At 40.6% G+C, this 11,657-nt stretch overlaps 1 protein-coding gene across 1 annotated transcript in view; it reads right to left on the minus strand.

Annotated features, from left to right (window-relative positions):
* The window catches only part of SPIN1 (spindlin 1), an 82,611-nt gene that overhangs the window by 40,264 nt on the left and 30,690 nt on the right, over positions 1-11,657 (minus strand). The window contains exon 3 of the mRNA XM_011975191.1: positions 10,595-10,804. Coding sequence (XP_011830581.1) covers positions 10,595-10,646 — 52 coding nt within the window. The 5' untranslated portion in view covers positions 10,647-10,804. The remainder of the gene's footprint in view (positions 1-10,594; positions 10,805-11,657) is intronic.

Raw genomic sequence — 11,657 nt, forward strand, 5'->3', positions numbered from 1 at the left:
CAGGATGGTCTCGATCTCCTGACCTTGTGATCCGCCCGTCTCGGCCTCCCAAAGTGCTGGGATTACAGGCTTGAGCCACCGCGCCCGGCCAACAGGCACTTTTTCTTTAGTATTAATGTCATCTTCATCACCCCATTTGTGGAATCACGTGAGTTACTCAAAAAGTTTCAGATTTTGAAGTATTTTGGATATCAGGTTTTTGGATTAGGGATGCCCAATCTATATTATGGTTACGGATTTCAACATCCTTCAATCAGTAATGGACAGATCCAGAAGACAAAATCAGTAAGGATATGGATGAACTCCACAAGCACCATCAAATCTATCTGACTACAGATCAAATCTAATCTATATATTTGATCTATAGTCAAATCTAAAGACTACTTCACCCAACAGCAGCAGAATACAAACTCTCTCAAGTTCACATGGAAAAAATACACCAAAATGGACCACATTATGAACTGCAAAACACAGCTTCACAAATTTAAAAAAATACAAATCATATAGTATATGCTGTCATACGACGATGGAATTAATCTAGAAATCAGTAACAGAGAGATGCCTGAAAAATCTCAAAATACATGGAGATTAAACAACACATTTCTAAGCACATGGGTCAAAGAAGAAACTGCAAGAGAAATTTAAATATATTTTGAAGTAAATGAAAATGAAAACATAACTCACCAACATTCAGCAAAAGCAGTGCTTACCAGAGAAATTTACAGCAATTAATGCATTAATTTATAGCAATTAATAATCTTTTTTTTTTTTTTTTTGAGACAGTGTCTCGCTCTGTGGCCCAGGCTGGAGCGCAGTGGCATGATGTTGATGCGCTGCAACTTCTGCCTCCCAGATTCAAGTGATTCTCCTTCCTCAGCCTCCCAAGTAGCTGGGATTACAGGTGCACGTCACCACGCCCAGCTAATTTTTCTATTTTTAGTAGAGACAAGGTTTCACCATGTTGGCCAGGCTGGTCTTGAACTCCTCACCTCTGTCCCCCTTAGCCTCCCAAGTAGCTGGGATTACAGGCTTGAGTCACCACGCCCAGCCAAAGAAAGATCTAAAGTTAATAATCTAAGCTTCTTAGGAAGCTAGAAAAAGAATCCACGGTGAGGAGAGGAAAATAAAATTATAAAATTATAAAATAAACTTTATTTTTTTATAAATAAAATTATAAAAATTAGAGCAGAAATCACTACAATTGAAAATCAAAATCAATAGAGAAGAATCAATGAAACCAAAAGTTAGTTGCTTGTGGAAATGCGAAATGGTACAGCTGCTCTGGAAGACAGTTTGACAATTTCTTGCAAAGTAAACATACTTTTAACCGTAAACCAGGAGTTGTGCTCCTTGATATTTATCCAAGCGTTGAAAATATCCCTACACAAAAATCTGCACAAAGATATATATAGCAGCTTCATTCATTTTGTTGTGTTGTTTCTTTTTTTTTTTTCTTGAGACAGGGTCTCACTCTGTTGCCCAGGCTGGATGAAGTGTGGTAGCAAGATCAGTGCTCACTGCAGCTTCTCCCTCCTTGGCTCAAGCCATCCTCCCACCTCAGCCTCCCAACTGGCTGGGACCACAGGTGTGAGCCACGGTGCCCTGCTACTTTTTGTATTTTTTTGTAGAGATAGGGTTTTGCCATGCTGCCCAGGCTGATCTAGAATTCCCAGGCTCAATAGATCAGCCTACCTCGACCTCCCAAGATACTAGGATTACAGGTGTGAGCTACCACCCCCGGCCTATAGCAGCTTTATTCAAAACTGCCACAATTTGGAAGCAACCAAGATGTTTCTTCAGTAGGTGAATGGATAAACTGGTGCATCCAAACAGCAAAATATTATTTGGTGCTAAAAAGAAATGAACTATCAAGTCATAAAAAGACACAGAGGAAATTTATGTGCATATTAATTACTAAGTGAACAAATCCAATCTAAAAAGACTCCATACTGTATGATTCCAACTGTATGCTGTTATTCTGGAAAAGACAAAACTAGGGAAACAATAAAAAATCAGCACTCGCCAGGGGTTAAAGGTGAGAGAGAGAAGAACAATGGGAAAACAAGGGATTTTCAGGGTAGTGAAACACCAAGAATGAACCTTAATGTAAACTATGGACTTTGGGTGATAATGACACGTCAATGTAGGTTCATCAACTTTAACAAATACACCACTCTGTGAGATGGTGGGGCGGGGATGCGGCAGGGTATGCTGCAAATTTGTGAGGGAAAGGAATATATGGGAACTCTGTTATTTTCCTGAGTACCTAAAACTGCTCTAAAAAAATAAAGTCCGTTATCTCTTTGCAACTCTAAAACTGTATCAAGCAAGATCGTAAGTTTAAAAACTGTTAGTCCAGACTTATTCTTCTGTCATCAATGTTGAGCTAGAAAGTCAGGCACTGTGGGGCACACCTTTAGCCCCAGCTACTCAGGTGGCTGAGGCAGGAGGATCACTTGAACCTAGGAGCTTAAGTCCAGCCTGGGCAATACAGTTAGACTCCTTCTCTTTAAAACAAACAAAACTGGGCCAGAAAACAATAAGACAAGAGAGTAGTATTGTCAATATTGTAGCAAAATGATTTTGAACTCTGAACTTCATACCTGGTTAAATTATTAACTGACAGTATCCACATTTCTATACACATATGGGCTAAAAATCATATTTCATATACATCTTCTTTGGAAGTTACTGAAGGATACATTTCAGGAAATAAGAAAAGTAACATAAACACATAGGATCTGAGAAACCATAGATATAACCTAGAAGAGCAGCAGGTTCCAGCAAGACTTATGTGATATAGGCTGACAGACCCATACAGGTGGGAGTGAGACACCAGGGACTCAAGAAAGGCTGTTTCCAAGAAACTGACTCCACGCAACGGAAGTGTAAGAAGGTAAATGACCCCTATCACAGATTAAAGGTTAATAACTGATGTAAAAAAAGTCTATGAAAGTAATGAAGAAAAATAGATGTAATATCAGAGAAAGGAAGGCCAAATAGGCCCTTACAAGCCAAGATCACAAATAAACCTGCACAGAGACACCGTTTCTCACCCACAAGACAGACAAAACCACATATTTGACAACATATGTCACTGGCAAGACTGTGAGAAGACAGAAACTCTTTACATATTTTATTACTGGTAAGAATGCAAAATGGGCCTGGCACCATGGCCCACAAAGCTCAGGAGCTCACGAACAGCCTGGTCAACATGGTAAAACCCCATCTCTACAAAAAATACGAAAATTAGCCGGGCGTCGTGACACATGCCTGTAGTCCCAGCTACTTGGAGGCTGACGTGGAAGAATCGCTTGAGCCCAAGAGGTTGAGGTTGCAGTGAACCCTGATCATGCCACTGCTCTCCAGCCTGGGTGACAGAATGAGATCCCATCTCCAAAAAAGAAAAAAGAAAAAAAGAATGCAAAATAATACAGAATTGATGGAGGGGAATCTGGTGAGGTCTCACAAAATTATACATGAATTGAAGATTTGACTCAATTCTATTTCCAGAAATTTATCCAGTGACACAACACCAAGACATACTGACAAATCAAAGGTAAGCCTTTTTTTTTTTTTTTTTTTTTTTTTTGAGCCGGAGTCTCACACTTTCACCCAGGCTGCAGTGCAGTGGTGCGATCTTGGCTCACTGCAACCTCTGCCTCCCAGGTTCAGGTGATTCTCCTGCCTAGCCTCCCAGGTAGCTGGGATTACAGGCACCCACCACCATGCCCAGCTAATTTTTACATTTTCAGTAGACATGGGGTTTCGTCATGTTGGCCAGGCTAATCTCAAACTCCTGACCTCAAGTGATCCACCTGCCTCGGCCTTCCAAAGTGTTGGGATTACAGGTGTGAGCCACTCCGCCCAGCCCATTGTAGCTATTATCTGTAAGAGCGGAAGAGTAGAAACAACTCACATGTCCAGTAATAACGGATACCAAATGAATATGGTACAGCCACCCAATGAAGTACTATTCATCTGTAAAAAACAATGAGGAAGAGCAAGCTCTACATACTGCTAGAGTGGTCACCAACACACACTGTTAAGCAGAAAAAGTACAGAACAGTAAGTTAATGGGTACTTATTAACTGGACACTGTTACCAGTTTGTCACTAAAAGGGGAGTTATATCACCCATCACTGACTTCCTAGTGGGAAACAGAAGATCCTTTAATATATAGCTTTATTATATCTATTTGTTAAAGAAAATAGAACCGTAATTTATAAAATAAACTATTCTATGACTCTAAAACAGTTAAACTATACTAAACCATAATATGCAAGAAACAAAATACAATCAAAACTGTTTTAACAGAGACTTACTCAGGCACATGTTCCAAAATAAGACCAACTGTTTTAAATGAACTTTGTGTACACTCAGATGCTCCAATGATAAAGACCAATGTCTGATCCAGCAGCTCATCTGGACTAGAAATTCTAAACCAATCCCCATCTGTATCATACTTCCTGACTTCCAACCCTATGACTCACTCCTCCCCTTGAGTTCTCACTTAACTATTGATAAGTTCTTGGAAACTGAGACTTTACACAAAACAATATAAAGCAGGTCCTCGAACACTGTCAGTTCAATGTTCAAAGTTGTTTCCTTGTAACACTGGAAAAACTGGTTTTGTTTTCCTTGAAGTCACAGTTTGCAAGAACTTACGGACAACATTAAGTGAGGACTTACCATATCTTTCTTTCTTTGAAAATTTCACTGAGAGTCCACCAAGGTGATACTCTCCTTGTTGCTCACTCAGCTTTGTATGACAGACAGTCGTCTCTGGGGATGCAGCAGGTAAAGAAATATGACTACATAAACTTAAAAGAGAAATAAGAAAATATAAGAGATGAGTGATCATCATCTATGGAGGACACGTGATAATCCATCTCCAAAGAAAACACTTCACAGACTCCCCAGTAAGGCAGGAGAAGTCCAGGCAACAAGAGCTATTTCCTCGCAGACAGCTTGCCATCATCTTGCTGCCTTCCTAGAGGAACATCCTAGGATCAATAGACTCAAGGAAAGCCTCCAAATGAAACAGAAAATAATAGCAGAGACACAAAGAAACTCATAAGCAACAAAGCTAATACTAGAAAGGCTCTTTAAAAAGCAATTTATCAGCAGGCACAGTGGTTCATGCCTGTAGTCCCAGCACTTAGGGTGACCAAGGCCAGTGGATCACTCCAGCTCATGAGTTCAAGACCAGCCTGGACAATACGGCGAAACCCCATCTGTACAAAAAATACAAAAATTAGCAGGGTGTGAGGGCACTCACGCCTGTAGTCCCAGCTACTCAGGAGACTGAGGTGGGAGGATCTCTTGAGCCTCAGAGGTTGAGGCTGCAATGAGCCAAGATCATGCTACTGTACTCCAGACTGGGACACACAGCCAGATCCTCTCTCAAAACAAACAAAAAGTAATTTATATCCCCAGAAACATAAGCTGCTTGTATCTATGAAATAAACAAGTATGAGAATAAAAAAGCTGGGTATAGTGGTACATGTGCCTATATTCCCAGCTACTTGAAAAGCTGAGATGGGATGATCTCTTGAGCCCAACAGTTTGAAACCAGCCTGGGTAAAAGCAAAAGGAAGAGGAAGAGGGAAGGCACTTAGAAATTAAGTTGCTGACTGAAATAAAAACACAAAACAAAACAGAAAAGGTGGGAAAATATAAAGTCAATAAGCTCCCCCAGAGAATGGGAAAATGTGCCGGGTGCAGTGGTTCATGCCTGTTATCCCAACACTTTGGGAGGCCGAGGCAGACGGATCACAAGGTCAGGAGTTCGAGACCAGCCTGGCCAACATAGTGAATCCCCAACTCTACTGAAAGAAAAAAAAAAATAACGAAAAAACAAAATTAGCTGGGCATGGTGGCGTGCGCCTGTAATCCCAGTTACTCTGGAGGCTGAGGTAGGAGAACAGCTTATCAGGGGAGGCAGAGGTTACAGTGAGCCGAGATCGTACCACTGCACTCCAGCCTGGGTGACAGAACAAGACTCTGTCTCAAAGAAAAAAGGGGGGGGAAAAAAAAAGGGAGCCGGGGTGGCTCAAGCCTGTAATCCCAGTACTTTGGGAGGCAGAGGCAGATGGATCACCTGAGGTCAGGAGTTCAAGACCAGCTTGGGCAATATGGTGAAACCCTGTACTCTACTAAAAATACAAAAAAGTTAGCCGGGTGTGGTGGTGCATGCCTATAATCCCAGCTACTCGGGAGACTGAGGCAGCAGAATCGCTTGAACCTGGGTTTCGGTGAGCCAAGGTCGTGCCATTGCACTCCATCCTGGGCAACAAAAGCAAAATTCCATCTCAAAAAAAAAAAAAAAAGAAAGAAAAAATATATCAGAAAAGGAAAATACTGCAACCTTTGCTAAAATACTAAAAATGGAGGTTAACACCAGTGGAAAACATGTGAAAAAAAATTTTACCATATACCCGAATAGTACTTGTTACCCAATGTCATTAGGCATAAACTGCGACTTAGTAACCAATTAAATTTCAACATAATTATAGATAAACATACGTTATTTTCAAAATAGAAATTCCTGATACGGTGAATGAGATAAAGAAAATATAAAATTATTACTTTCAAATTTTTCCTCTATCATTCACCCTCTATGTTAAAGACACGTACTGGGGGTCATGGCAGATGTTGGAAGTTGCCTACCCAATCTATTTACTACTGTAGCAGTTTTAAAACATAGCCACAAATTCTTTGCTACTTCTCCCACCAAGTATAGTGTCTATGCTCCCTCCCTGGAAACTTGGTGAGCCTTTGTGACTGCCTCAATGAATAGAATGCAGTAGAAGTGAACCTGTGTAAGTTCCAAGACCAGATAAAGGCCACACAGCTGTAACAGTTTCTCTTAGGGATACTATCTGGAAGCCTCCTTTAAAGGTCCCCATAAGAAAAGAGATGCCCCAGGCGGCCAGGTGGCTAAAGCTCCAGGCTACTTAAGTTCTATCAGCCTATGTGAGTGAAGAAGCCTTTGAGATGACACCTGCCTGAAGGCATAGCTGAGCCACCTAACCAACTCTAAAATGCCTACCTGGGCTTCTTGCTGCCTGAGACAAAACCCTTTTTTGGTGATTTTTCTTTCATTTGCAAACAGACACATTGGTGACTGATACAGGGACTTAAAAGCAGCAGAGCATTTGTCTATGCTAACAGAAAGAATGATTAAGACTCTATTTTACAAACAATACGGATCCCGGGGTCAGCAATCTTTCCACAATAGGGTATACTTCTGTAATACTGTGAAATATATATATTTGGCCTTCCTCCTCCTCTTGACTTACAGCTTCCAACACCCTTGGAAACTCCAGAGTGGTAAGTGTCTTCCGTTTGCTAATGGGATAACCAGAGACAGCTTCAGGATGGCAACTGGTCTCCAGTAGGACCAAGGAATGACTAGAGGATCAGAACTTTCAACCACCCACTGTTACAGGACAGGGGCTGAAGGCTGAGTTGATCATCAATGGCCACTGATGTAATCAATCATGCCTACACAATGAAGCTTCCATAAAAACCCCAAAAGACAGGGTTTAGAAGAGCTTCCAGATGGCGCAACACTACCTGGAGGTTCCTGGAGGGTGGTAGATGCGCCAATGCCCCTTTCTGCATGCCTTGCCCTGTGCATCTCTCCTTCTTCCATCTGGCTGTTCATCTGTATCCTTTGTAATATCCTTTATAATAAATTGGTAAAAGTTAAGTATTTCATTGAGTTCTGTGACTTGCTCTAGCAAATTAATTGAGCCCAGGAACAGGGCTGTGGAAACTCCAATTTACAGCTGTTCAGTCCAGAAGTTCCAGAGGCCCAGATATGCACCTGAACTGGCATCAGAAGTAAGGAGCGGTCTTGTGGAACTGAGCCCTCAACCTGTGAGATTTGACGCTGTCTCCAGGTGGACAGTATCAGAACTGGACTGACGTGAAACGGTATGCTGCAGAACTGCTTGGCTGCTGATGGGAAGCAACTCTTCCTCTTCGCACATTTGGGTGACCAGAGGTACTGTGTTGTATTGAATTACAAGAGAATAGGTGGAGGCCGGGTACAGTGGCTCATAAGTGTAATCCCAACACTACGGGAGGCTGAGGCAGGAGGACCGCTTGAGCCCAGGAGTTCAAGACCAGCCTGTGCAACACTGCGAAACCCTGTCTCTACAAAAAAATCAGCCAGGCTTGATGGCACACACCTGTGGTCCCAGCTAGTCAGGAGGCTAATGCAGAAGGACCGCCTGAGCTCAGGAGTTGAAGGCCACAGTGAGCTCTAATTGTACCACCATACTCCAGCCCATGTGAGAGAGAGGGACCCTGTCTCTTAAAAAAAGAGAGAGAGAGAATAGGTAGGAAAAAGCACTTTGGTTTGTTTTTCTTGTATCTTCTTACACAACATTAAAAAATAAACTCACGGTCTCTTATGCTAAAATATCTAACACGCCAACTAGGATTTACACAGAACCTATTTATCTTTACACCTATGTCATATGCTATTTAAAAAAAATTAAACAATAAGAAAATTTCAGATCAAAGTACTTGTTAGGATTAACAATCTCCCCCTTAAGAAAAATAAAATCTCTTGGTTTAGTTCATTCAGTTACTTTTACCATATTACACTTCACTTTACTCAGCCTGCTAGGTTTCTCACAAGATGACTTCAATATCGATAAAGAAAATGACAATGTTCACAGCCATGAAAAACGATGAAATCATGTCCTTTGCAGCAACAAGGATGCAGCTAGAGGCCATTATCCTAAGTGAACTAATGCAGAAAGAGAAAACTAAACATTGCATATTCTCACTCATAAGCTGGAGTTAATCTTGGGTTCATGTGGACATAAATATGGAAACTATCAATACTGGGGACTCCAAAGGGAAGGAGGGATGTAGCAAGGGCTGAAAAACTTCCTGCTGGAACTAGTATGTTCACTGTCTGGGTGATAGGATCAATAGAAGCCCAAACCCCAGCACCATACAATATACCCTTGTAACAAACCTGAACATGGACCTCTGAATCTAAAATAAAAATGGAAATTTAAAAAAAGAAAGAATGTTGAATCTGGAATGCTGTATGCTTACATAATATGAACTTTGGAAAAGGAATTACTATTTCAAATGACAGAAACCTAGGAGGTTTCACAAGTCAATAAACACCTGACAGCAATTTTTTCAATTAATGAGAAGAAATAAAAGTATCTTATTCTAAACATTATGATCAATAATAATACTATTAAAAGTGCCAGGCAACTACCTAAACATTTGACTCACATCTCATTTAGTCCTTAACCCCAATAGGTACATTAATAATCCTATTTTTTGGCCAGGCGCGGTGGCTCATGTCTGTAATCCCAGCACTTTGGGAGGCCGAGGCAGGAGAATTACTTGAGGTCAGGAGTTCAAGACCGGCCTGGCCAACATGGTGAAACCCCATCTCTACTAAAAATACAAAAAATTGGCCAGGCATGGAGGCGCATGCCTGTAATCCCAGCTACTGGGGAGACCGAGGCAGCAGAATCGCTTGAACCCAGGAGGCAGAGGTTGCAGATCGTCTGGAGCCAACATTGCCTGAGCGACAGAGCGAGACTCCGTCTCAAAAAAAGAAAAAGAAAAAAAAAAGTCCCATATTTTTAGATGAGAAAAACTAAGGCCCAAGAAGACTAAGAAATGTATCCATCTTTATACAGCTAATAAGGGCTAGGATTCTGAATAAGCTCTCATATGCCTTAAACTTCAGTCATCACCAACCCAAATTAATCTTACTGACAAATATTAAATACTTAGATGAATATTATCTTTGTAAAACAGAATCTAAAATAAAGACAAGGGGTACTTAGAGATCTTAATTCTTGTGGTTTTTCTACAATGGAACTCCCAATACTATAGTAAATAAATAGAAGAAATTGTTCTAAATCACTTAAGTTTGTACTATTAAGAATAATTTTTATAGAATAATTCTGATTCATTTGTCAAAGAACCCTAAAACATTATGACAGACTTTTTTCAACATTCAAATGTATGTCTGAAATGGAGAAGAATGCTTTTCAAGTCCCAAAGAAAGTATGACTTAGTTATTTTATAGGGTATCCTATAAGATTTTGTTTATCTTTATTGGGGGGGTACACTAAAAATCAGGCAAAGACTAACTTCTATTCGAGTTATACTAGCTATGTGCCACAAAAATAAGATTGATGTAATTTTTATTAAAATTTCCACACCAGTAAACTTCTTTCAAATAAACACAAGAAATTCCAAGTTTATCTTTCTTACTTAAAGCTGCTCCAACTCATGTCACCTCACTTTAACTCTTTCGAAAAGAACTCCTTTTACTATAATCCTATTAACAGATATTTACAACTCACTTGCTAAATTTATTAGACTTTTACAACCTGCTAGAAGATTATACAGAAATTTCATGTGGCTACTTCCCTTTCAAGAAACTTAAATCTGCTTAATATATGCACATGTGTGTAACATACTAGAAACGACAGTTTTTCACTAGCTATTATGTGAAAGTACCCAATTTTACAGTTGTCTGAAATGTATTATACTAAAATACGTATTTAAGTATGTGTAGAACCGCAATGCCTACCTGCATCAGCTCTGGACCGCTGGCCAGGTGTCTTTCCGAATGGGGTCTTCATTCATCTGTATTTAAGTGAGCAGCAGAGCTGCTGGACTAGGGTGAAAATTCAATATTCTCCAATTTGAAACTTTTCACAGAATGTTAGTGTTCTCGTTAATCCACCATCCAAGTGTCTCTTTTACAAGTCCAGCAAAAATACGTGAAATCACAAGCACTCTGTAAAATAGTGAAACAGTTCATTACTAGAGTATCAAGAGAGCAAAATTATGCCTAGTGAGCCATTAAACATAAAATTTTAAGCAAAAGTATTAGCTAAAGTGCATTTTGTCCCAAAGCAATTAACTTTATTTCCTAAGACCTGGGTTCTCAGGACATGACAAAGTAGAAAGGAGAAAAAGAGGTGACAGACTCTTAAAAAAAAAAAAAAGAAGCCTGGGACATGTGCAAGACCCAAAAGTGAAGTTCTTCCAAGATCATCTGGAATACAATACAGCTGCTGTCTGGCATCCCCATTATTATCCTAAAGCATCCTGCTGCTAGAAACCAGAAAAGGGTGGATGCTGGGATTTCACAGAAGATTGAGACAGCATGGCCCACCTCTCTAACGGAACACCAAGAACCAGAGTATGGGGGTGGGAGACGGGGGTGTGAGGTCACTGGGGAGGCAGAGTGGAAGGACAGCATGGGGGCAGCACAGGAAATCATGTTCAAGACAGAGTAACAGCAAGGCTGAAGATCAGTAGGCCAGGGTCTTGGGCAAGAGAAAGAATTCTAGCCAAACACGTCTCTATGTTTCCCTTTCTGCTCACAAGCTTTCAGAAACTAAAGAAGGTCCAGGAATTTCAGAGGAGTCTCAAAGAAAGTTTCTCACCCATGCAAATGCCAAAGTCATTTTATGGAAGCAGTGTTATCTTTTATTTATTTTTATTATTATTTTTTTGAGACTGAATCTCGCTCTGTTGCCAGACTGGGATGCAGTGGCACAATCTTGGCTCACTGCAACCTCCGCCTCCTGGGTTCAAGCAATTCTCCTGCCTCAGCCTCCGGAGTAGCTGGGACTACAGGCGTG

Source organism: Mandrillus leucophaeus, unplaced genomic scaffold, assembly GCF_000951045.1.
Source record: "Mandrillus leucophaeus isolate KB7577 unplaced genomic scaffold, Mleu.le_1.0 Scaffold152, whole genome shotgun sequence".
NCBI lineage: Eukaryota > Metazoa > Chordata > Mammalia > Primates > Cercopithecidae > Mandrillus > Mandrillus leucophaeus.